This window comes from Bufo gargarizans, chromosome 2, assembly GCF_014858855.1.
Source record: "Bufo gargarizans isolate SCDJY-AF-19 chromosome 2, ASM1485885v1, whole genome shotgun sequence".
NCBI lineage: Eukaryota > Metazoa > Chordata > Amphibia > Anura > Bufonidae > Bufo > Bufo gargarizans.
The window spans coordinates 267487158-267515049 of record NC_058081.1 but is presented as its reverse complement, the minus strand read 5'-3'; the positions used below and the strand labels follow the sequence as shown (position 1 = coordinate 267515049).

The window sequence follows — 27892 nt, the reverse complement described above, 5'->3', positions numbered from 1 at the left end:
TGCCCCTTTGCCCACCTTGGCTGCAAAAAAGTGTGACACATCTGGTATCGCCGTACTCAGGAGAAGTTGGGGAATGTGTTTTGGGGTGTCATTTTACATATACCCATGCTGGATGAGAAAAATATCTTGGTCAAATATCAACTTTGTATAAAAAAATTTGAAAAGTTGTCTTTTGCCAAGATATTTCTCTCACCCAGCATGGGTATATGTAAAATGACACCCCAAAACACATTCCCCAACTTCTCCTGAGTACGGCGATACCAGATGTGTGACACTTTTTTGCAGCCAATGTGGGCAAAGGGGCACATATTCCAAAGTGCACCTTTCGGATTTCACCGGTCATTTTTTACACATTTTGATTGCAAAGTACTTCTCACACATTTGGGCCCCTAAATTGCCAGGGCAGTATAACTACCCCACAAGTGACCCCATTTTGGAAAGAAGACACCCCAAGGTATTCCGTGAGGGGCCTGGCGAGTTCCTAGAATTTTTTATTTTTTGTCGCAAGTTAGTGGAATATGAGACTTTGTAAGAAAAAATTTTTTTTTTATTAAAATCATCATTTTCCGATAACTTGTGACAAAAAATAAAAAGTTCTATGAACTCACTATGCCCATCAGCGAATACCTTAGGGTGTCTACTTTCCGAAATGGGGTCATTTGTGGGGTTTTTCTACTGTCTGGGCATTGTAGAACCTCAGGAAACATGACAGGTGCTCAGAAAGTCAGAGCTGCTTCAAAAAGCGGAAATTCACATTTTTGTACCATAGTTTGTAAATGCTATAACTTTTACCCAAACCATATATTTTTTTTGCCCAAACATTTTTTTTAAATCAAAGACATGTAGAACAATAAATTTAGCGAAAAATTTATATATGGATGTCGTTTTTTTTGCAAAATTTTACAGCTGAAAGTGAAAAATGTCATTTTTTTGCAAAAAAAATCGTTACATTTCGATTAATAACAAAAAAAGTAAAAATGTCAGCAGCAATGAAATACCACCAAATGAAAGCTCTATTAGTGAGAAGAAAAGGAGGTAAAATTAATTTGGGTGGTAAGTTGCATGACCGAGCGATAAACGGTCAAAGTAGTGTAGTGCCGAAGTGTAAAAAGTGCTCTGGTCATGAAGGGGGTTTTAGCTAGCGGGGCTGAAGTGGTTAAGAAAGCATGGCCATGGAGCAAGTGCAACAATTAAAGTAAATTTGGATGTTCTCACTGCAAACAATATGCAGCACTACCCCACTGTAAAACACATACAGTTGTAAGAAAAAGTATGTGAACCCTTTGGAATCATATGGATTTCTGCACAAATTGGTCATAAAATGTGATCTGATCTTCATCCAAGTCACAACAATAGACAATCACAGTCTGCTTAAACTAATAACACACAAATAATTAAATGTTACCATATTTTTATTGAACACACCATGTAAACATTCACAGTGCAGGTGGAAAAAGTATGTGAACCCTTGGATTTAATAACAAGCTCCTTTGGCAGCAATAATTTCTACCAAACGTTTCCTGTAGTCTGTGCACAACAGTCAGGAGTATTTCTTGACCATTCCTCTTTACAGAACTGTTTCAGTTCAGCAATATTCTTGGGATGAATATTCTTGGGATGTCTGGTGTGAATCGCTTTCTTGAGGTCACGCCACAGCATCTCAATCGGGTTAAGGTCAGGACTCTGACTGGGCCACTCCAGAAGGCGTATTTTCTTCTGTTTAAGGCACTCTGTTGTTGATTTACTTCTATGCTTTGAGTCATTGTCCTGTTGCAACAACCATCTTCTGTTGAGCTTCAGTTGGTGGACAGATGGCCTTAAGTTCTCCTGCAAAATGTGTTGATAAACTTGGAAATTAATTTTTACTTCAATGATAGCAATCCGTTCAGGCCCTGATGCAGCAAGGCAGCCCCAAACCATGATGCTCCCACCACCATACTTCACATTTGGTATGAGGTTTTGATGTTGGTGTACTGTGCCTCTTTCTCCACACATAGTGTTGTGTGTTTCTTCCAAACAACTAAACTTTGGTTTCATCTGTCTACAGAATATTTTGCCAGTACTGCTGTGGAACATCCAGGTGCTCTTGTCCAAACTGTAAACGTGCAGCAATGTTTTTTTTTTGGACAGCAGTGGCTTTCTCTGTGGTATCCTCCCATGAAATCCATTCTTGTTTAGTGTTTTACGTATCGTAGATTTGCTAACAGGGATGTTAGCATATGTAAGTCTTTAGCTGACACTCTAGGATTCTTATTCACCTCATTGAGCAGTCTGCGTTGTGCTCTTGCAGTCATATTTACAGGGCAGCCACTCCTAGGGAGAGTAGCAGCAGTGCTGAAGTTTCTCCATTTATAGACAATTTGTCTTACCGTGGACTGATGAACAGCAAGGCTTTTGGAGATACTTTTATAACCCTTTCCAGCTTTATGCAAGTCAACAATTCTTAATCGTAGGTCTTCTGAGAGCTCTTTTGTGCGAGGCATCTTCTTGTGAAAAGCAAACCCAGAACTGGTGTGTGTTTTTTATAGGGCAGGGTAGCTGTAACCAACACCTCCAATGTCATCTCATTGATTGGACTCCAGTTGGATGACACCTCACTCCAACTAGCTCTTGGAGATGCATTAGTCTAGGGGTTCACATACTTATTCCACCAGCACTGCGAATGTTTACATGGTGTTTGTTCAATAAAAACATGGTAACATTTAATTCTTTGTGTGTTATAAGTTTAAGCAGACTGTGATTGTCTATTGTTTTGACTTAAAGATCAGATCACATTTTATGACCAATTTGTGCAGAAATTCATATCATTCCAAAGGGTTGACATACTTTTTCTTGCAACTGTATGTCTGCCCGAGCTCCTCAAGTAGATCCACTCTGATTCTATAAAATGTAGAACCCATACAGAAAAATATCTGTCATGTATAAAGAAACAAATACCCTGGACAAAGACGTAAGACGCCAGATTGTTTACATCTATTAAAGAGATTGTGAAAAAATGATTTGGATATAGTTTGTGTATTAGTACTTAATTTGCTTATACTTAATAGAGCTCCCTTTTAACAAGAACGACTCCTACACAACAAAAAGCTAAACTGGCTCCTGACATTTTATTCTTATAAAACATTTTAAAAAGTCAGTTTTTAACAAACACTTTGCTTTTGTGTCAAACATAGGTAGGTTTAGAGTAGGACATGCCTGACTGAGACCACCTTGGCAAGGGTAGGCGGGCACAGATGTGTTTTGATCAAAATATATTGGCCAAGAGTCTTCGATTTTATCATATCAGAGTGAGAGCTTAGTCAATATAATGCTTGTATCTAGTGTGTTAGTGCATTATTTTCTGTGATTTTTTTCATAATTGTAGCCATGGACATCCACATTTATTTATAATATTGTGCAGGATGTTTTTTATTTATTTTTTTCTTAGTTATTTTTGCTTATTTTGTGTCAATGTACTAAATCAGGAAATCAAATACAATAAATTAGACACACACCAATTAAAAATTTTGTTAAGAATGCACACAACATATGCCGAAACATAAGATGTAAATTATCACCTGTTTCCTTCTCTGCTGCTGTGCAAAGAAATAGAGAAAAATAAAGAAATAAATTAGTAAGAGGCTGAATGCAGGGATAAAAAGCAGATTTCTGGTCTTAAGTGTGCCAGTATTCTGAAGAACATTTTGTTAAATCAGTCAGGCCACAGTGGTTCCACCTGCGGCCCAACTCCTCTTTCCCAAGACTCATCCACATTTACATTCACAACCAAAATTATGACTATTGTAAGCTAGAAAACTGTCACAAAAAGATTATCGTATACACTCCCCACAACATCTCCAGTCAAGCCTCCTATCATGTGTACCGTGCCAGGTTCCATGGTAACATCTGAAAGTGTTTGAAAAGGAAAACTTTTTTTTGCTTTCACCAACCCTTCTATAGTTTCATGTTTTTTTTTTTCTTAACTCTTTAAGGACCCTGCCATATTTCACCTTAAGGACCAGGCCATTTTTTTGCAAATCTGACAAGTGTCACTTTATGTGGTGATAACTTTAAAACACTGACCATTCTGAGATTGTTTTCTAGTCACATATTGTACTTCATGACAGTGGTAAAACTAAGCAAAAAAAGACATGACACAGATGTTACCCAATGACATCTTCTCTTTCGGGTTTAGAGGTGACGTCATCGGCGCAGGCGCACTGAGGGAATGCTGAGGAAGCGAGCGTCCTTCTCTCAGAGCGCCTGCGCCAAATGAAGACACGTAAGGCGCAGGTGCAGGATTTGAATTGCAGACAGGGCCAGCTGGAGGAGAGCGCTCGCTGGCCCTGTCAATCAACTGGAGGAGGGGGCGGTTTTTTTAAAAGGAGGATGCGGCGGCTACCAGCATGTAGACGCCCTACTTGCTGGTAGTGTAGTAATTTGCATATTTTAAAAATTATGAAACGAAGCCACAGAACAAGGTAAGAGCTCTATATAGGGAATAGTTGTCCAATAAGGATTTTAATATGCCCAAAAATGAAGTGTGAGTTTTGGGGGGTGACAGAAGCCCTTTAAATGAGTTGTAATTATTGATTACTAAATAAAGATTTGATATTTCATGTGTGTCTCTTATGGTTTTTTCAGTGCTCTATTTTGCCGTCATGCATTTTTCCATCTGTTAGATGGTTAAATAGGGTGTACTTTTATAATAGATAGAAATACCTCCAAAAATATTTATTACCTTACATTCCCTATATGTCTACTACACGTTTGGATCATTTTGTGAATGCCATTTTATTTTTTGGGGACGTTAGAAGGCTTAGAAGTAAATCTTGAAATTTTTCTGAAAATTTCCATAACCCACTTTTTAAAGGACCAGTTCAGGTCTGAAGTCACTTTGTGAGGCTTACATAATAGAAACCACCCAAAAATGACCCCATTTTGGAAACTACACCCCCAAGGTATACAAAACTGATTTCGCAAACTTTGTTAATCCTTTAGGTGTACCACAAGAATTAATGGAACATAGAGATGAAATTTCAGATTTTCACTTTTTTGGCAGATTTTCCATTTTAATCCATTTTTTCCAGTTACAAAGCAAGGATTAACAGCCAAACAAAACTCAATATTTTTGGCCCTGATTCTGTAGTTTACAGAAACACCCCATATGTGGTCGTAAACTGCTGTACGGGCACACGGCATTGTGCAGAAGGAAAAGAACTCCATATGGTTTTTGGAAAGCAAATTTTATTGGGATAATTTTAACCTGTCAAGTCACATTTGAAGGTCCCCCTGATGCAACCCTAGAGTAGAAACGCCAAAAAAGTTACCCCATTTTAGAAACTACACCCCTCAAGGTATACAAAACTGATTTTGCAAACTTTGTTAATCCTTTAGGTGGTCCACAAGAATTAATGGAAAATGGAGATTAAATTTCAGAATTTCACTTTTTGGGCAGATTTTCCATTTTAATAATTTTTTTCCCCCACTAACAAAGCAAGGGTTAACAGCCAAAAAACTCAATATTTATTGCCCCGATTGTGTAGTTTATAGAAATATCCCATATGTGGTCGTAAACTGCCGTACGGGCACACGGAATTGCACAGAAGGATAGGAACGCCATATGGTTTTTGGAAGGCAGGTTTTGCTGGACTGGTTTTTTGACACCATGTCCCATTTGAAGGCCTCCGATGCAGTCCTAGAGTAGAAATTCCCCCCCAAAAAAGTGACCCCATTTTGGAAACTACGGCATAAGTTGGCAGTTTTGTTGTTTCTATTTTAGGGTACATATAATTTTTGGTTGCTCTATATTACACTTTTTGTGAGGCAAGGTAACAAAAAAATAGCTGTTTTGGCACCGTTTTTATTTTTTGTTATTTTCAACATTCATGTGACAGGTTAGATCATGTGGTATTTTTATAGAGCAGGTTATTACGGACGTGAAAATACCAAATATAACAATTTTTTTTGGTTGTTTGTTTCAGTTACATAAAGTATCTTTGAAAAAAAATAATTTTTTTTTTTTTAGTGTCGCCACATTTTGAAAGCCGTAGTTTTTTTTAAAATTTTTGGCCGACTGTCTAGTGTAGGGGATTATTTTTTCAGGATGAGATGACTGTTTGATTCTTACTATTATAGGGTGCATATGACTCTTTCTTTTATACATTTTTATTGTTGTTTTAACATACAAAATCCATTTTTAAAAATGTTAAATTTATCATTTAATAGGACATACATATCCCACCCTACCCCCTTATTTGTTGACCGCTTTCCTCAAGGAAGAAAAAATAAATAAAAATAAAAAACACACTAGTTATCCTCTCTCGCCTCCGCCCCCCAGATCCAACTCATGATGTAATTTGTAGGATTCTGATTAAAGGTTCCAAAGCTTGGTATTTCCCCTCGTCTCAGAACAGGTCCCTATACCAACCATTTCTGCCATATTCTAGAGAATCTATATTTCTTCTTGTAGTTTACCAGATGAGCTTCCTCACAAACCAGTAAAGTTCTAACCAGATTCTCCCATTCCATGATCGTGGGTACAGCACTACCTCTCCAATGTCGGATAATACACTTCCTAGCCTGGAAAAGTAATTTGGAAGCTATTTCTCAATGATGAGAGATATCCATTTCCCCCATCACTCCCAATATACATATCTCAAATTGGCTAGGGACTTTGATCCGATGGTATTGCTCTATTCTATCTCTGACCTTTCTCCAGAACTCTTGGATCTTTAGACATGTCCAAAGTATGTGAACATCATCCACCACTATCTCCCCACACTTTAAACATCTAAAGATTTGGGGTTTATAACTGTTCATTAAAAACTTGGGGGAGTAATAAAGGTGATATAATATGTTGAATTGGGTGATTCTATGGGAAAAATTCTTTGAAATCCTATTTTTCCCCTGTATAGCCATATCCCAGAACTCTTCTCGCTGGGGGTTTATAGCATCTTGCCATTTATGCATTAAGCTGTTTACTGCCATCTTCTTAGTCTTTTGGTGTAACAAACATTGGTATATTTTGGAAACTAATTTCCCCCGTTTTTAAACCAGGGGGTTTAGTGGCTGCGGAAGGGTAGATATCAATGTACCCCGCCCCAGCAGCTTTCTCAATACTTGTTTTATTTGTAGGTGAAAAAAGCACGGTTCTGTATTACCCAGACCATACTCCTTTTTAAGATCTTCATATAATATTATATCGCCATATCTCCATATCTGGCCCAGTTTATAGACTATGCTTCCACCAAAACTCTTCACAATTTCTTTTAGTTCTATTAAGTGGGTATTATCCCACAGTATGGTGTCAGCATGTAGTCCAGCCTGGGTCCAGAAGGCCCTTGCTTCTCTCCAAACCCTTTCCATCAGCTCAAACAACGGAATCTTTCTACCTCCCAGTCGTGCCAACACCCCTGCTTTGATGAGCTGAAAGATAGTACCGTTCTCCAGCCTTGCGTTAATCCCTACTATCATGGACTTATATCTTTGCGTGTTACTCCACGTTATCATGTTTTTTATGTGGCCGGCAATAAAATATAATTCCAAGTCTGGGACTGATAGTCCCCCCTCCCTCTCCTGGATATACAATATTTGTGCTTTTAACCTTGGTTTTTTCCCTCGCCATATCAAATCCATTAAAAGACTGGCAATTAATAAAAAAAAAAAATTTGCCTAAGAAACTTTGATCGCTTGCCATTATACTTTTTGTGATGGTAGGTGACAGCTTTTTTTTTACATTTTTTTTACTGTGTTGACCTGACGGGTTAGGTTATGTGATATTTTTATAGAGCAGGTTATTACGGATGTGGAGATACCTAAAACGTCTACTTTTTTTATTTTTTTTATTTAAGTTTTACACAATTATATTTTTTAAACAAAAAAAAATCATGTTTTTAGTCTGAGCGCCAAATTTATTTTTATTTTTTGGGCAATTGTCTTAGGTAGGGGCTAATTTTTTGCGGGATGGGGTGATGGTTAGATTGGTACTATTTTTGGGGGCATATGCCTTTTTGAGACAAAATGTTTTTTTAGCAGTTTTTATTTTAATTTTTTGATGGTGGTCACCTGAGGGTTTAGGTCATGTGGTATTTTTATAGAGCAGGTGGTTACAGACACTGGAATACCTAAGATGTTTAATTTTTTTATTCACTTAAGTTTAAAACAATAAGGCCTCATGAACACGACAGTTCTTTTTTGCTTCCACATTAAAAAACGGATGCAGCATCCGTTTTTTTCCACAGATCCCTTGTAATAAATGCCTATCCTTGTCCGCAAATGTGAAAAAAGTAGGACATGCACTACTATTTTTTTTTTTTGCTGATGGGAAACACGGACAATGGACGTGGAACACAAACAGATGAACTATCAGCATTTTCTTGCTGACCCATTGAAATGAATGGGTCCCCATCCTATCTGGGAAAAAAATAAATAAAACGGAACAGAGGCAGATAAAAACAACGTGTACATGAGGCCTAACAGCATTTTTGAAACAAAAAATAAAAAATATAATGTTTTAGTGTCTCCATATTCTGAGCCATATTTATTTTTTATTTTTTGGGTGATTGTCTTAGGTAGGGGCTCATTTTTGCAGAATGAGGTGACTGTTAGATTAGTACTAGTATTCGTCTTTTTGATCGCTTGGTGTTGCACTTTTAATGATGTAAGGTGACAAAAAAAGGTTTCTTTAGCAGTTTGTATTTAATTTTTTTGACTGTGTTCACCTGAGGGGTTAAGTCATGTGATAGTTTTATAGAGCCGGTTGATACGGAGGTGGAGATACCTAATATGTCTACTTTTCTTTTTTCACAATTTTTTACAAATGTTTTCCCCTTTATTTTGGCAAAAGGATATTTTTCAAAATTTTTTACTTGAAGAAAAAAAAAATATATTTTTTTTTTCCCTTTATTTTTGGCCCCACTCTGGGACTTCAACTTTTGGGTGTCTGATCCCCTTTACAATGCATGCCAATACTTCTGTATTGTCAAGCATTGGCTCTAAGTGTATTACACACTGTAATACACTTACAACCTTCCTGCCTGTGAGATCCAGGGGCTGGATCTCACAGGCTCTCCCGAAAGGCAGTCATGATGCCTAAATGTGCACTCAATGAATAACATGTTACTCTATTTTAGCTTCAAAACTCTAGACAGCACTCTGTGTGAAATCGTGTGTAAAAGAATGGAGCCCAATGGAAAAGGATTTAACATAAGCTTTTTTTATTTTTTATTTTTTTACTTTCTGTAGGTACTGCTGCCTGGGTTAAGATGTCTGTTTCTAGAGCTTTAATTGCATGTGCGCTAGTAAACAGCAGTTCCACAAAGATGGAAATTCACAGCTGTGATTGACTGAACCATCACTGGGGCTGCTCGAGAGGCCTGAGGGCTTAAATTAAAATGTCCTGTTCTACCCTTCATGAAGTCTGGGCTCAAGTTTGGGGGATTGGAGAACTACACTCTGGGGATTGCTATAATCATTATACTATCCAGAGGATAATCCCTAGCTCTAATAAGAACTGTTCCTGTATTGCTCTCTGAAGAAAGAGAGGTGTACCCACTGGAACCTGGAAGCCTTTTCGTAGGTCCAGGGTGGGTAGAAGATGGCGAGATCCCAACCAAGCTGCAGCAGTTCGTGGGTTCGACAGTGCTTATGGTTTCAAGTGGAGTGTTTGGAGTCCTCGGGAAGCACTATGAGCATCCATCAGTGGAGGTACCCAGTTGGGGTGCCAGGAGATCCGTTACAACAGCTAATATATGTCTATCAAGATTATTATTAATCCGCAGAAGAGACTCCAGTAAGGGTCAGACCAGCAAAACTTACAGGATTTTGGGTCTGTCCTAAAAAATCCAAGCTGAAATATTATTTGAAAAAAAAAGATTTAAAGTCACAGGATAGGAAATTAAAACAAGGAGAATGCTACAAAATGTCCTGGATGTTGTTAATGAATCATATAAAGAATTAAACAGTACTATAACTTACTGCTATGAACAGTTTTTCCACTTTGTCAGCATTTGACTATAAATAAGATTCAGTACCAGTAATCATACAGGGAACGTTTTATAACCACTGCGACTGAGCCATGAATCGGCAGACTGCGTAAAGTTACAGAGCGGGGTCTCTGAGTACTAAGATGCAGAGTGCATTTAACCCTTTCTACCCCAGGCCAGTTTTCACCTTCCTGCCCAGGCAATCTTTTGCAAATCCAACATGTGTCACTTTATGCGTTAATAACTTTGGAACACTTTTACTAATCCAGGCCATTCTGAGAACGTTTTCTCGTGACACATTGTACTTCACGACAGTGCTAAATTTGAGTCAATATACATTTCCCTTATTTATAAAAGTAAATCCCAAATTAACCAAAAATGTAGAAAAATTCATACATTTGAATTTCTTGAATTTCTCCACTTTTAAGACAGATAGTAATGGCTCATAAAATAGTTATAAATCATCATTCCCCATATGTCTGCTTTATGTTGGCATCATTTTTTAAATGTCATTTTATTTTTTTAGGACGTTAAAAGACTTAGAAGTTTAGAAGCCATTTTTCAAATTTTCAACAAAACTTCCAAAACCATTTTTTTAAGCACCAATTCAGTTATAAACTGATTTTGAGGAGCTTAATAATGGAAACCACCCATAAATTACCCCATTTTAGAAATTACACTCCTCAAAATATTCAAAACTGATGTTATAAACTATGTTAACCCTTTAGGTGTTCCACAAGATTAAAAGGAAAATGGAGGCGAAATTTCAAAATTTCATTTTTTATGCAGCTTTTTCACACAGCAAGGGTCAATAGCAAAATAAACCTCAATATGCATTACTCTGATTATGCAGTTTACAGAAATATCCCATATGTGGTAGTGAACTGCTCTATGGGCACGTGGCATTGGTCAGAAGGAAAGGAGTGCCATATGGATTTTGGAGGCAGATTTTGCTAGAATGGTTTTTGGGCATAATTTTGTATTTGTAGAAACCCGGATGTACCCCTACAGTGGAAACCCTCAAAAAGTGACCCCATTTTGGAAACTACATCCTTTAAAGAATATATTAAGGGGGTACTGAGCACTTTGACCCCCTAAGCGTTTTACAGAATTTGAAAACATTTGGCTGTGAAAATGAAAAGTTTCATTTCTTTCAATAAAATGTTGCTTTAGCCCCAAATTCTTCATTTTCACAAGGATAACCAGGAGAAAAAGCGCCCCATAATTTGTTATCCATTTTCTCCTGAATATGGCAACACCCCATATGTAGTGGTAAACTGCTGTGGGGGCTCATGGCAGGACTCAGAATGAAAGAAGTGCCATATGGCTTTTGCAGCGCAGATTTTGATGAATTGGTTTATGGGCGCCATTGGTTTTTATTTTTTTGAGTGATTGTCTCATGTGGTGCTCCATTTTTTCGGGATGAGGTGACCTTTTTATTGGTACCATTTTAGGGTACATAAGACTTTTTGATAGCTTAGTACTACAATTTTTGTGAGGCAAGTACAGTATTCATTTGAGGGGGCATATAATGTGATATTTTTATAGAGCAGGTTATTACGGACGCGCCGATACCCAATGTTTATTTTTTTTATTTTTGTTAAGTTTTATACAGTAAATGCATTTTCAAACAAAGAAATCTTGCTTATGTGTTTCCATTTTCTGACTGCCCTATTTTATTTTATTTTTTTCTGGCGACTGTCTTAGGTAGGGTCTCATTTTTTGTGGGATGAGATGGAGGTTTGATTGGTACCATTTTCAGGTACATAAGACTTTTTGATCGCTTGGTATTACAATTTTGTGAGGCAAGGTGACCAAAAATGGCTGTTTTGGCTTTTTTTTTTGAGGGGGCGTCTCATGTGATAGTTTTTATAGAGCAGGTTGTTAGAGATGAAACGATACCTAATGTGTGTATCATTTTTATTTTGTTAAGTTTTACACAGCAAATGCATTTTTGAACAGAATTTAATTTAGTTTTTTGGGTTGTCATTTCCTGAGAGCCATATTTTTTTTTATGTTTTGGGTGAATATCTTCGGTAGGGACTAATTTTTTGCGGGATGAGATGACTTTATTGTTATCCTTTTGGGCTAAATACACCTTTTTGATTGCTTGGTATTACACTTTTTGAGGGAAGGTTTTAGAACTTTTTTGTTAGTTTTTTTACTGCAGTCATCTGACAGAGTGGATCATGTGATATATTTATAGAGCCAGTCGATACGGATGTGGCAATACCTAATATGTATAACTTTTATTTTCTTTCCAATTTTTTTAATTACTGAATTATGGGAAAAGAATGTTCTTTTTTTACTTGAAACTTTTTTCTTTTTTATTATGCCAAACTTTATTTTAACTTTTTTTTCCACTTTTTATCCCAACATTTGGGGAGTCTGATCCCCTGTACAATGCATTACAATACTTCTGTATCGTAATGCATTGGCTGTATGTATTACACAGTGTAATATACTTAGAGCCTTCCTGCCTGTGGGATCCAGGGGGCTGGATCTCACAGGCTTACATGGAAGGCAGCCCCGATGTCTCTGGAAGACATTGGGCTGCCTTCTCTGCCACCGGGTCCTCGTCACAGCAGCGAGGGGACCCGATGGGGAAGGGAGCTCCCTCCCTCCACACACCCTGCAGTCAGCGATGACCGCAGCATAGTCAAGGTTAATGCGCCAGCATTGGTGTTTTCATACATGTGTTTGCATACAGCAGGGGTCTGGCTAATGTGAACAGCCGGTCCCCTGCAGCTGATCGGGCGGGCGCAGCTTCTGTACCCGCCCGATCAGCGCGAGAAACTATTACGATGCTAGTCGGAAAGGGGTTAAGTTGTCAACACTCTGCTGACTCAACTGAAGTTCCAAACATTCTCTGCCATTAACATCAGCACAACAACTGTGTTTGGGGAGCTTTGTGGATGAGCAGGAGCATGCAAGCCTTAGATCACCTAGCACAATGCCAAACCTCAGATGGAGTGGTGTAAAGTATGCCACTCTGGAGCAGTGGAAACATGGTGTTTGTAGTGACAAATCACACCTCTCCATCTAGCAGTCTAGGTTTGGTAAATGCCAGGAAAACGTTATATGCCTGATTGAATTAAGCCAACTGTAAAGTTTGGTGGAGGAAATATAATGCTATCGGTTGTTTTTCGGGGGTTGGCTTAGGTCACTGAGTTCCAGTCAAGGGAAATCTTATTGCTTCAGCATACCAAGACATTTTGGACAATTGTGTGATTCCAACTTTATAAAGAACAGTTTGGGGAAGGCCTTTTTCTGTTCCATCATGACTGTGCCCCAGTGCACAAAGCAATGTCTATAATGGCATAGTTGGGCGAGTTTGGTGTAGAAGAATTGACACAGAGCCCTGAGCTCAATCCCATCTAACACCTTTAGGATGAACTAGAATGAAAATTGCGAGCTAGGCCCTCTAATCCAACATCAGTGTCTGACCTTATACAAATGATCTTCTGGGAGAATAGTCATAAATTCCCAGATACACTCCAAAATCTTGTAGAAAGATTTCATAGAACAATGGAAGCTTCTTTTAGCTGTAGTGGGGGGCAACACCATATTAATGCTTATGACTTTAGGACATCATAAAATCTACTGGTGAAATGTGTAGTTGTCCCAATATTGTACTTCGGGCCAATGGTTCCATGATGCCATGGTCTCGGTAAAAAGTGTCCTACATTTTTTAATTCATAAACTGCAATAACAAAAACTACGATTTTCTGAGTGCACTCATGAGGCGATCTTTGTAGGTGTATTGTGTATACAACCCTTCGATGTTTGTGCAGGTTCTTAGAGTAGTAAAATTATCTAAGCATTGTATTTTCTACTGTGTGACTTGTAAATACTTTTCAGTCCATAACTGAAATCTCATCTGAGCAACCTGAATGAAGACAGAACAATTACAAAAAAAAGTAAAATTAGATAATCAGGTGCTGCAAAAGGAGAACAACTCCAAATCGATAAAGGAAACAAATAAAATTCCAATAGCATCATGCCAACCCTTCCCCCTTTATGAATCAATCATTCCCCATCTACTTTATTAAATGTAGAGATGCAGTGACCAGCAACAATGGATGCAACAGACAGACGTTATTTCAGTCATTACTTCACATTAAGTGACTATTCTCTAGACAGGGTACAACTGAGTCATTATCAACAGAAGTGTAAACTAGTCATGAAAGAAAAATCTGTTAATAGGAAACCACTTTCAACAGAGATATCATCTCTGGGTTTATACGTATTTAGTACAGGCACAGTAACTACCACCTGAATGCATTATCTTAATTATGTTTTCTGTACTCTGGGTTTAAAATGCAAGTCGGCACAGCTATTTTCCAGGACGAAGAGGACCTACACATTGTGGATGGTGTGTACATTGTTAATGAATAAGTTGTAAATAAAATAGTCTTGCATTGTATGCCTTTGCTGACAGGAGGTATACATTTTCATGGAACATACCGGTATTTAATACAGCTATGTGGTATTACAAATATGGTAGACTTGTTATTAAGGGGATGGGCATGCTTTTCAAAAAATATTCCTAACACAAAATATTATAGTAAATTAAGATGAAACTGGCCACTGAGGAATTCCCCTGCAACACCTGTGATATAATATTGGTTTCCATAGCGACATAGTGGTCTTTTTGTTCTACTTAATTATTCCACTTTGTGTGTGAGATGCAGGAATAATTCAGAGCTACTGGGAAAAATGTCATCTACTACAGTGACATATGACAATGAAGTCTGTGAGCATAAAGACAAGTGTAGTAAAGCAAATTTATACAATAAAAACACTTCTTATTAATAGTTATTACAACTTTAATGAGTGTATAAAAATTTTTACATCTTAAAAAGAAGATTATACTACACTGTAAAGACCAAACAAATGATAACACTAAATTAAAATAACCAGATTTTGAATTTTTCACGTGACAGTGGATCTGAATTAAACGTTAACTTATATTAACCAGTTCACATCCGGGCCATTTGCCCCCTTCCTGAGAAGGCCTAATTCTGCAAATCTGACATATCTCACTTTATGTGGTAATAACTTTGGAACGCTTTTACTAATCCAAGCCATTCAGAGATTGCTTTTAAAACAGAAAGTGATACCTCATAAAATATATATTACTTAACATTCTCCATATGTCTACTTTATGTTGGCATCATTTTGGAAAGGTCATTTTATTTTTTTAGGACGTTAGAAGGCTTAGAATTTTAGAAGCAATTCTTCAAATTTTTAAGAAAAATGACAAAACCCACTTTTTAAGGACCAGTTCAGGTCTGAAATCACTTTGTAGGGCTAACATAGTGGATATCCCCAAAAATGACCCCATTGTAGAAACTACACCCCTCAAGTTACTCAAAACTGATTTTACAAACTTTGTAAGCCCTTTAGGGGTTTCACAAGAATTAAAGGAAAATGGAGATAAATTTTTTAAATTTCGCTTTTTTGGCAGATTTTCCATTTTTATATATTTTTTTTTAACATCGAGGGTTAACAGCCGAACAAAACTCAATATTAATTACCCTGATCCTGCGGTTTACAGAAACACCCCATATGTGGTCATAAACTGCTGTATGGACAGACGGCAGGGCGCAGAAGAAAAGGAGCGCCACAAGGCTTTTTTTTAGATGCCGTGTCCCATTTGAAGCCCCCCGATGCACCCTTACAGTAGAAACTCCCAAGAAGTGACCCCATTTTGGAAACTAGGGGATAAGGTGCCAGTTTTATTGGTATTATTTTTGGGTACATATGATTTGATCATTCATTTTAACACTTATTAAAAAATGTTATTTATTTTTTATGTTGTTCATCCAAGGGGTTAGGTCATCTGATATTTTTATAGAGCTGGTTGTTACGGACACTGCGATAACTAATATGTATACTTTTATTTATTTATTTCATTTTAACACAATACTAGCATTTTGGAAACCCCCAAAAATGATGTTTTAGTGTCTCCATGTTCTGAGAGCTATAGTTCTTTTTATTGTTTGAGCGATTTTCTTATGTAGGGGCTAATTTTTTGCAGGTGACTGTTTTATTGGTACCATTTTGTGAGACATACGTCTTTTTGATCACTTGGTGCTGCACTTTTTGTGATGTAAGGTGACAAAAATAGCATTTTTTGACGCAGTTTTTTTTAAATTGTTATGGTGTTTATCGGACTGGGTCGATCATGTGATATATTTATAGAGCCGACCGTCACGGACGCGGCAATACCAAATATGTCTATTTAATTTTTTTCTATTTTTAGCATAGTGCTTCCTGCATTGTATACAGCAATCTAGAAAACAGGGACACAGGCCTTCTCTAAGGGTTGCCCTGCTGTCACTGACAGCGGGCAACCCGATCTGCAGCTGCACGATTAACGTGCAGCTGCGATCTCTGAATGGATATTTGAAAACGTCCATTCAGAGATAGAGAACCACCTCCCGGACGTTTATAGTCTATGGGTGGACGGGAGGTGGTTAAAGGGCTCATGCACACAAAAGTATTTTCGGTCTGCCAACGGTCATGTGCCCAAACCGATGTGCTTTTTTTAAGTAAAAATTAAAAATAGGATGACTGTCCTCCCACTGACAAACCCCTTGTCCAAAAACTCTACCAATCACAGATCACTTGCCTTGTTTCCAGGTATAAAATGGTAGAATTGCATCAGTTAAAAAAAAACATGCAAACTTTGCATCCGTTTTGCATTTGAAATAGGCCTAAGTGCCGTCCGACAATAATCACCCAAGAGTTGTGTGGATGAAGAGCGTAAAAATGATTAATTTCCAGAAATAAAATATAGGGTGATCTAATCACATATGGCAGATTGTTCTGATTAGTCACTTGGTGGACCACACAGGATTCTGCCAAATGAAGATCTTAAATCTGAATACCCCAACATTCGTTTTAACTTCTTTCTCTATCTACAAGCCAGCAGTCCCCTCCAGAAATAACGGCCCAGAATAGAGCCCAGCTTTAAAGGACTCTCTCAAACATACCTCTACCCTAAGGAACATACCACTAGCTACTATAAATTTCTACACACCCATCTGGACTATGGTAAGGGTTAATGGGCAATAGCTAAATGGCTCAAATACATCCCGCAGTTCAAGATGTCCACCCTATATCAGGCTCTGTGCGATAAAACTGACCAGTTACTTTTATTCCACAGGTCAGTATGAATCCAGCGATACCTTATATGTATAGTTTTTCTTGCGTTTTGATAGTGATACAAAAATTAAAAAGTAAAAAAATAAAAATAAAAATTGTTGCCCTATTTTGACCCCTATAACTTTTTGGGAATTATGTGTATGGAGCTGTATGGGGGCTCATTTTTTGTGTGGTGATCTGAACTTTTCAATGATACCATTTTGGGGTGTGTATGACTTTGATGACTATTTATAAAAAAATTGTAGAAAATTAAGCGACCAAAAATGGCGAATCTGCCATTTGGACGTTTTATTCCGTTTTGCTGTTTGCCGTATGGGGAATATATTTAATATTTTTTATAGTATGGGCGTTTTCGCCATGATGTGTATTATTTTTTTCTAGTTCTTTCATTTTTACTTTGGGAAAAGGGGGTGATTTGAATTGATTTATTTTTACACTTTCAATCATCTGATTGCTATTATAAAATTCCAATGCACTTGCACTTCCTATGGAGCCCTATTACAGGCAAGAGCTCCATAGGAATTACTATGCAGCAGCCTCCTGTTAATCATAAAGACAGGGGCTGCTGCATACACGCTCCGGCTCCTCCGATCGTCACAGGGGGGAGCCAGAGCACCACCGAAAGTGCGCACTTTCAGTTTCAGAGCGCTCATATGCATCTGAAGGGTTAAATGTCCATGATCGGCATTACTGCCGGTTGCTGACATGAGCCGCGGGTGTCTGCTAAAGAAGCGCTGGGCGTGAGGGGGTTAATGAAGATGGACTGGGTAGAGTCATCTTCCGGGAAGGAGATCCATGTAAAGCATTTTTTTGCATGCTGTGAGAGCTTCATAGATATACTGCCCCTCCAGGTTAGAAGATGCATTCAGGAATGATTTCAACTTACTTCCTGGTATCAGACTCGTGTCTTATTAAACAATCCGCCAATCTCAGAGTTTTCTACTTGAGGGCTCAGCGGGAGTCCCTACACACCACGTGCTTGCTTGGATTCTAACGCCACTAACTGTGGAGGTGAGGTGAACATGTTGGGCTAATGTTATGTTCTAATCACCTTGCGGTTTGCAGGAAGTCAGGTTTCTGTACTACTAATCCCCCATAACTCAGCCTTTCCCTTTCTACTTCACCTCACTCGCCTTCTAAAAACCGACTGATGTCAGAAGGTTGACGTAACAGCTCCTGCATATTACTCTGATTGTCTATGTTGGGACTTTTATCAAAGACTCAATGTAAATGATGCTGTAAAGTACTACTTATCATATCACACTGCATGTACTCCTTTACTATGTCAACCTGTTGTACAGACAATACTTGTCGATGCAGTGCCCTAGAGATAACTTTTAATATGCATGTAAGTTTGTACACACCTATATTGCAATTAATTTAATAAATGTTAAGTTTTAATTCAGATTCACAGTAACAGCAAAGATTATTACTATTTTGGTGAATGAGTACACGAAAGGCTCCTGGCACCGGAATTCTTTTCCCGAGCTGTGAACAGCTATCATATTTTCAATTGTGACTTTATTATGATTTACAATATATACCAATAAGACGACAACACCAAACAAAGTACATTTTGCACAATAATAGCTTAACCCCTTACTGACCAAGCGTTTTTCTTCCTTTTTATATCGTCACGTTCCAAGAGCTATAACTTTTTTATTTTTCCATCTATATAGCTTTTTAATGGTTTTTAATGGTGCCAATTTGGGGCACACATCACTTTTTTTTAATTAACTTTTATTAACTCTTTATGGGAGGGAGATGGGAAAAACGGCAATACAGCCACTGCGATTTTACATTATAAATTTTATGACATTCATTTTTTGGTATAAATAAAAAATTTTTTTGGCATAAAACCCCTTTTTTTTAAAGAAAAAAATGTTTTTGCATTGCCGCTTCCCAAATATATTTTTCTTTCTGTGGAGGCGTGTGAGGGCTTGATTTTTGCGGGACGACTTGTATTTTTATTCACTGGTATCTTTTTGTAGTAAATGGCACTTTTTGATCGCTTATTATTAAGTTTTTTTGGTTGCAACCAAGAATAAATTAGGAATTCTGTCTTTTTTTTTATTTTATTTTTACAGAGTTCACCGTAGGGGATAATTTACATGATATTTATGTAGTCCGGGTCGTTACGGACGTGGCAATACCAAACGTATGGGGAATATAATTTTTTTTGCTATTTTTTGCGGGGTGCCCACGACATGTAAACTGTTAAACAGCCCGTATCGGCACTCCTGTCGATCCAGGCTATTAGGGCAGGGCCAAGGCTTTCAGGGGCCCCTGCAGTGCTTAGACTGGGCCGCCGCAAAAAAAGTGGCAGCCAAACCTAAGGCCTCTTAGAGACCGCCGTAAAAAAACTGTTTGGGTGGATCCGGACACAGACCCTTCTTCCCTCATTCAGCATGAATGAGTGGATCTTGGTGACTAGTCTGGACTTCGTATAAACTGGGATAAATCAGTAATTCTCCCGGTATCTTCTCAAATGCATACCACTCGCGCTGCTTTCTCTGAACTCAAGGTGGTGCACTCTTTTAAATATCTTGGAGTAACTGCATCATTGAACCCTGCAGATTATATTCCCAATAATTTACTACCCTTGTTAGGGAAATTTAGGAGCAAGGTTGCTGTCTGGCATAAATTGCCTCTTTCTATGATCGGAAGAGGCAATTTGCTTAAAATGATATTCATGCCTCAGCTGCTTTATATTTTACATAATTCCCCCATATGGATCCCAGTGCACTACTTCCATAAAATACAACAGTTGTTCCAGTTTTTTATTTGGAAAAATAATAGAGGAAGAATAAGATACGAAATCCTGCAAAGGAATAAAGAAGCCGGTGGTCTGGCTTTACCCAACCCTATGCTCTATTTCTTATCAGCCCAACTCCAACATTTTAAAGGGTGGGGGGTAATAGATGACATGGGAGGGAAGAGTGGTCGGTTGGTAAGGTGGGCTGCAAATAGGTCTCCCCCGCTGACAGCTATTGAAGGAGGAATAAATGAAGAATTGGGAAATATCCCGACCTTGCTACTTATGAAGAAAGTATGGAATAAGGTAAAGAGTATTTTAGGGATAACAGGGTTAATGACAATCTCGCCTCTATGGCATAACCCCGCACTTCAGGAATTGACTAACCTGACTGGATTCTCCCAGTGGAATAATAAAGGGGTGTGGAATCTGAGCCATATTTATTCTAATGGAATCCTAAAACAATACCAACAATTGTGCTCTGAATTTGGGCTGCCATCCTCACAGTTATATCAATATTTGCAACTTAGGCATGCTTTAGAAGCTCAATCTAAGATAGCCCTGGTAACATTTATATCAAACCAGACATTAAATGTAGTGATTGCGGCTGGATCAGTGAAGGGAGCAATCTCCATGGTGTATCAGGCCCTATTAGAGGACTTTCTTAAGGGATATCCGTTAAAAAGTAGGCGTCAGTGGGAAAGAGATCTAGGTGAACTCGCGGATGAGCAGTGGACAGAAGTGGTGGAACTTACCCCTACTTTATCCCTCAGTGAGGCAGCACGTCAGGCTATAGAGATAGCCCGGCCTGTCCGAAGTGTGAAAGTGCTGAGGCTGACCTATTGCATATGCTGTGGACGTGCTCATCACTGACATCTTATTGGAAAGCAGTACTACACCTGGTGAACAAAGGTGTACAGTGCTAATCTTAAGTTAGATCCCAAACTGTGCGTATTAGGCTTGATACCGGAAAATAATTTACAATCTGTTGTAATTACTGGTATAGGAAGAATGCTATATCAAGCTAGGAAAACATTGGCAACAAAGTGGATCCAGTCCATACCTCCTGATATATCAGAATATATTGCTAGATTAAATATAGTGATTCGCTTAGAAAGAGGAGTATATCAAAAAAGGAAATGTCTGTCCAAATTTGAAGCAATCTGAGGCAGCTGGATCGATAATTCTGGGTGCTGCAGCTCATGGTTGGCGCTTACAAGGAGTTTCTCTGTATGAGGTGAATACAGCGAAGATGGAGGATACATAGGATATTGGATGGTAGCAGGTGTGTGGTGTATATACAGATGCTTGTTGTTGAGTGGGTTACCTGGCATTGGAGTGTGGCTGTATGGGAAGGTGGATGCTGAATTGTGATGTTTTATGGAATATCAGGGGTTGGAACTTGATGGTGGAAGATGGTTTACTGAGGAATATTATGGTGCCGACACCCCGAGAATGTTGGAAAAAAAAAGGGGTGACTATATATGCGTCCCGCCTTATAGGGAGTGGGAGGGGGGTGGGCTATGGGTCTTTTTGTTTATGGAGAATATTTGTAATCGTGCTGGAGATGTCTTGATACCTGAGTTTCTTTGTAGATTCATGCCATGTCTTTTATGGATATGTGGACTATAATGTATATAGTATATATTTTATGTGACAGATACTGTATATGTCTGCGATCTACAGGAAATGTCATGTTAATGTGATAAAATATGACCGAAAAATTGTTAATAAAGAAACATCTGATTCAAAAAATGAATGAGTGGATCATTGCCCGGCGCTGTATCACACAAGCCAAGGGCTCTTTCTTAAGAACTGGTGACATATCGGGTCTCTGAATGGGAATGCTAGACAGAGACTTCTGCCGAGGAGTGAGCCCGGTGACATCACCAGCAATAATGGTCGGTCTTTAGCACTGTCCTAGCCTGTAAAACTGCCTAGGGCAGCACTACAGACTGCCCATTAGCGTCGGTGAAATAATCAGGATCACTGCTAGGCAGATGCCTCCGCCTAGCAATGTAAAATGTAAACAAAACAGCCCTTGCTCTGCTAGATGCAGGGCAGGGCAAAGTAAGCAATGGAGAATGAAATCCTGAAATCTGAACCAGGACAACCCCTTCGATACTGGAGTATTTATTTTATTTCATTTTTCTTCCCTATCTTCACGAAGCCATAACTTTTTTACTTTTCCATTTATATAGCCGTATGTATGTAGGCTTGTTTTTTGTGGGACAAGTAGTACTTTCTAATGCCACCATTTAATATGGCACAAAATGTAGTGAGAAATGGGAAAAAAGATTCCATATGGGGTGGAATTGAAACAAAAATGCAATTCTGGCACAGTTTTGAGGGTTTTGTCCCTACGGCTTTCCTTATGAGGCAAAACGGACCTTTTTCCTATATTCTCTAGGTCATTACAATTACAAGGATACCACATATGTGGAGGATTTTCGTGTTTTAATACTGAAAAAAAGATAAAAAGTTTGTTTTCTTTTTTTCACATTTACATATTCTGACTGAAATAACAAAAAAAAAAAAAAAAAAAAGTTATGTCTACCAACTAGATAATTAATTGGATAGTCATATAAGGTTACGATATCATGCATTAACTGTATAGGAACTGAGCATTTTCAATTTAAAACATGTTTTAACTTAAGTTCAATTTAATTTACAAACCTTCAATTTTGGCATATTCTGTAAGTCTAGTATAATTGATCAAGGCAGCTTTCTCAAGGCATCTTCTGACAACTTTCTTAACTTCATCAGCAGGTATGGGAGTCGCAATGTCTTTCATCAAAACCTTAATAATAATAAAGATACATATTTTTCACATTACTAGTTTTATTTAGCTTTTGCAGTGCAGTTTACTCAATGAGTTATTGCTTTATCCAAAGTAAAGCAATGTTCTAAGTCACTTTTTCCTTAAAGGCATTTATGTCTTGTAGAATGTCACTGCGCCATGCAAGATTACTTTCTATGGCCACATGAAATCATGTCATAATGTACATTCTGTAACTAGAGAGCACTGGGAACAATCAGCAGTGTTGACAGTGGAACGGAAAGGTATTGATGAGGCACGTCAGTCAATTATAAAGTGTTTTATTACATTTAAAGTCCACAGACATTAAATGTGGTGTCTGGGATTACAAAAAAATGGCTCCAGTTTCTCCATGAGTTATGTCTCGTATGGCAGTTCAGCTCCATTCTAATAAATGTGGGAAGTTGCCATGGCATAGCTCCTGGAGTAGAACACCCCCCACACCCACCTTTGGAATCATTCATTGTAGCAAAACATATGTAATAGACTAATGAGATAAATTAGCAGCAGGAGTAGTATATACAGATGTAGCAGATCCAAACATGAGTGTGATGTCATATCTCACCATGATGTCACAACACAAAGGCCGTTGAAAGCCACTGAAAAAAATCTATTACCATTCTCTTGCCATGGCGTTAAGTGTCATGATGAGGATCGCTACATGTCTACAGGTTATTACAGAGAAAAAGTAGGCGGTGGCAACTATAATAACTCACACTGTCGATTTAACAACAGTAGTCCCATGTTGTCAAATGGTCTAAAAATGTGTCACTTCATTTGTTGTGCATCTGGTATAGTAACGTTGTATAACATTGCATCAATTACATATGTGGTGCATGTTTATTGTATGTGCCAAGAAACTCCCAGAGTGCATGTTAAACTTCTACATCCTATAACTTTTGCTGGATAAAATAGGATAATCGACTATTCTATCCAGAAAAATACCACAAATGTATACAATACAAAGGTACGTGTGGGTAAAACCTCCTTATTATAGATGAGTGAATGAATTCTAAAACACTGAAATTTGACCCAAAATTTCTGTTGAATCAGAATTTTTTGTGAGAATAAGGAGGAAAGGGGGAGACAGAAGAGGATGGACAGAGAGAGAGAGAGAGAGAGAGAGAGAAAGGAGTGAGAGAAAGAAAAAAAGAGTGAAAAAAAGAGTGAGAGAAAGAAAAAAGAGTGAGAGAAAGAAAAAAGAGTGAGAGAAAGAAAAAAGAGTGAGAGAAAGAAAAAAGAGTGAGAGAGAGAATTTTCCAGGCAGCCAATCAAAGCACTTTCACTTCTGGTCAAATCTCTACCTCTGATTAGTACACTCCAAACTGCCGTGGGAATGAACCCTAACAATCAGAAAATGCTGCTACTGTGCAGAGTAAATGAGTTTTACATTTTGTGTTGCAGAAATGCAATTTTGCGGAAACACTTCCGTTGTTTGTTACTCACAGAATGGAATAATAAACTAAGTGCCAAAGTGGCAAGCTAACTTTCTAAGTTATTTACAACAATACAGAAATATATAAAGGGCATTCAGAAAATATTAAGAATACAAAATTTAATAGGAATACTTACAAAACGTACTTTTTTTAATAAACCAAATTTACACATTTGTTTTTATTTGTCAGTGAAGCTCACTGCAAAAATTAGCTGCTCTTAATGACGATACTAATAAATACTAAAAAAAAAACAAAAAAAAAAACGTTATTTTCACAATACACTTAAAAATTGGGTGGAACACACGTCATTAGCTTTTATTTGCTGACAGGATATAAGAAATACAAAGACAGTATAAAGTAGAGGACCTTTCATCAGTTTAGCCCTAGTCCAATTGGGGTCTTACCTTACTTTCTTTTTTTTTTTTTTTTCCCAAAGACCCCCTCGTTGGTCCGCTGTTAACTCTGTTATACTAGGCGGAGACTCGCAGTTTCGCTGGGGGTGGTTCTCTTCTCCCTGGCTGTGAGCGCATCGCTCTTAACAGGGAGGAGCTCATTCTCCCTGGCTAAGAAAGGCCACTCCCGGGGGCAGAATCAGCAGTCAGTCATGCTGGTCGACCGTTAGAAGATTACATTCTCTGCTGTAAAAAAGGACCTGACTGGCGGATATCAGTTAGCGGGTGATATTACAGCAAGACTAACAACAAGCCACATGCAATATTATAGATCTTCAAATACAAATTGGCTATTCTCAAATGAGTAGCAGAAACCTATCCCACACACAGCGCCACTTTTTTGACAAAACAAGGTTACAATTCTAACATTTATTCAGGGCTTTACAAAATAGACAGACCAAATAATAGTGCGCCGATGACATTAAAAGGAAATGACATGCAGTGATATTTACTTCATAAATATCTGCAAACAGCTTGCTTTTACAGTCTCCCAAAAATCCACAAGAGACTAAATCACCTGAAGGGAAGGCCGATTGTGTCAGGCACTAATAGCCTGACACACCCTATAAGTACCTATGCAAATCAGATTCTGAGACCGTTTGTCACTGCATCGCCCTCATTATGTTAAGGCATTCAAATAGAGGAGGGCATGATACGAGCGAGCCTCGATGTAGAGGCGCTGTATAGTTCCATCCCCCATGATAGTGGGGTGTGATGCAGTGGCTGCTTATTTGCAAGAGCGTGGGATACATTTTGGACACGATAATTCCTTTGTGCTTAAGTTAATGAGATTCATATTAGAACATAATACGTTCCTGTTTGATAACAAATACTATCATCAAATAAAGGGTGTGCTCCCCCATGTGCCTTCACCTTCGCCAATTTATATCTAGGCAGGTGGGAACGGGAGATCATTACTGGTGAGACTTTGAGGGAGTACACGTTGTCGATTGATGATGTACTCCTCCTCATTTGTGACAAGGTTGAACAACAATGATTGGGGTCTCTTTTTCACATGGGAGACTCGCCCATCTACCATCACATTTCTTGACTTAACCATCTATAAAAAAGAAGATAGCACGTTGGGCACACACCTATTTAGAAAGAAGACGGCTACTAATAGCCTGCTCGGATAGAGGAGCTGTCACCCGCTGGCCCTAAAACGGGCAATCCCCAAGAGTCAATATTTGCTCCTGTGACGTAACTACTAAACTATGCAGGATTTTCAGATGGTGGCGACTGATTTACAGCAGAGATTTAGGCGTCAGGGATACCCAAAGAAGGTCCTGAATCAGGCATACCAACATGCCCTTAGTAGCAATAGATTGTCATTGCTCAACCCACACCAAAGAAGTGAGGTGTTGGAGGAAATTCGGATTATAGGCAACGTTGATGAAGCACAGGTATCAGTGAGAGAGATTTTGGTTCATTTTTTGTGCTGACCCTGATGTTGGGCATTTGGTAGGTGAGGGCCATACGATCACCTTCCGACGTGGTTGCAACATCAGAGATCGTCTAGGACATAGCTTGAATCAGCCGACGCCCCAGAGCTCTCACTGGCTACAAAACCCGCTGAAGGGTACCTTTAAGTGCGGTAGATGTATTGTCTGTAGTACAATCAAAACAGGTGGCAGGTTTACAAGCACTCATGCTGGCCACTTGTATGACATCAGATCCTTTATCAACTGTAGGACGGTGGGATTGATATACCTTGCTACTCGCCCATGTGGTATCCAATATGTAGGAAAAACCCTGAGAGATTTCCGAAGACTTATTAGGGAGCACCTGGGCAATATACGTAACAGAGCTGAGACCCTGATCGCACGTCACTTGACAGAATGCCATGATGACGGTGGAGCAAGAATGAGCTATTTCCCATGGATATTGCGATATCTTAAGACTTTAACATCGGCTTGTTGTCAGTGGTCTACACAAAGAGCTTTGTAACAGCATTATTACGCCAGGTGACAATAATGGTTGTTACAGTATATGACCACAGTGCTAGTCAATGTGTGATGAGGAGAGAATTGCATGTCACTTCCTTTTGATGTCATCAGCGGATCGAGCACCTTTAATGAGCTTATTATCAGGTCTTTTTGTTTAGTAAAGCCCTGATTGAATATGTTACACTTGTAACCATGTTTAGTCAAAAAGTGGTGCTGTGCGTGGTATAAGTTTCTGCTACTTATTTGAGAAAATCGTTAATCTGGCCAATTTGTATTTGAAGATCTATAATATTGGCTCTGGCTTGTTATTAGTCTTGCTGTAATACAACCCACTACAACCCGCCAGTCAGGTCCCTGGATTTTGCAGAGAATGTCATATTCTAACGACCGACCAGTGAGAGTGACTGCTGATTCTGCCCGGGGAGTGGCCAAGTAATGGGAGCTCTTTTCTCTGGAGTAGAGGCAGCTGATTGGAGTTTCGGCGGCCTTACGGCTGCAATAGTGCCAGAAGCGCTACCACGGGTTGACGTGGCGGGCGTGCATCTATGTTAGTTTGTCTGTAGTTGTGATGATAATCTAGCTGTGACTACGAATAGGGCTCCTGATAAGGTTGATTTACAAACCAGAAACGCGTTGAGCTGGATGTCAGCTAGTAAGAACAGTTTTAATGAGCATGTGACAGGCAGCTATAAAGTTTCATTTAAACTAATGCTGATTGATACATAGGGTGAAATTAAATTGGTTATCAGAGGTAAATCAATATATGTTAAGGTGGCTTTAAAAATTATAAAAAATTAATTTCTAATGTACATTCATTATTTATTCTGCTGTGTTTCCACACGCCTGATGCGGGTCACGTGACCCCTGACGTCACTCACCAGGCTCCGGAGGTGATGTCACGTTTACAGGCTTCTCCCTGCTTGAGGGAGGGGCCCGGCTCTGTAAACGAAACGTCACAGACTTTGGTGCCCAACCCCTCTTTCTCTGTATCTGGCTGCCGCGGCTCCTGTGAGGGATCTCTCATGCGCGATCCTTATCAGTGCCGGCAGCCGTGAAGAAAGATATCATGGATTCCAAAGCTCCCTCCCTCTGGTCCACCAGTGTGCCCGTTGCCAGGCGTCTGGCGATCTTTAATGGCCTCAGCTGGTAGCTCAAAACCACCCCCAGGAACATCACAAAGTAAATCATTGTCCATAATATAGATATTGCTGTGATATAGCTTAGATAGATATAGGTGTCATGACTGCTATATGTAGCTAAGCTCTATGACTGCTATCTGTATCTAAGCTCTATGACTGCTATATGTATCTAAGCTCTATGACACCTACAGTACATACCAAAAGTTTG

General features: G+C 38.7%; 1 protein-coding gene across 5 annotated transcripts in view; it reads right to left on the bottom strand.

Annotated features, from left to right (window-relative positions):
• Positions 1-27892, bottom strand: part of CADPS2 (calcium dependent secretion activator 2) — a 605828-nt gene that overhangs the window by 261837 nt on the left and 316099 nt on the right. For all 5 annotated transcript variants that reach the window (XM_044280279.1, XM_044280275.1, XM_044280277.1 and 2 more), the window contains exon 16: positions 22570-22693. In XM_044280279.1, the coding sequence (XP_044136214.1) occupies positions 22570-22693 (124 nt within the window). The remainder of the gene's footprint in view (positions 1-22569; positions 22694-27892) is intronic.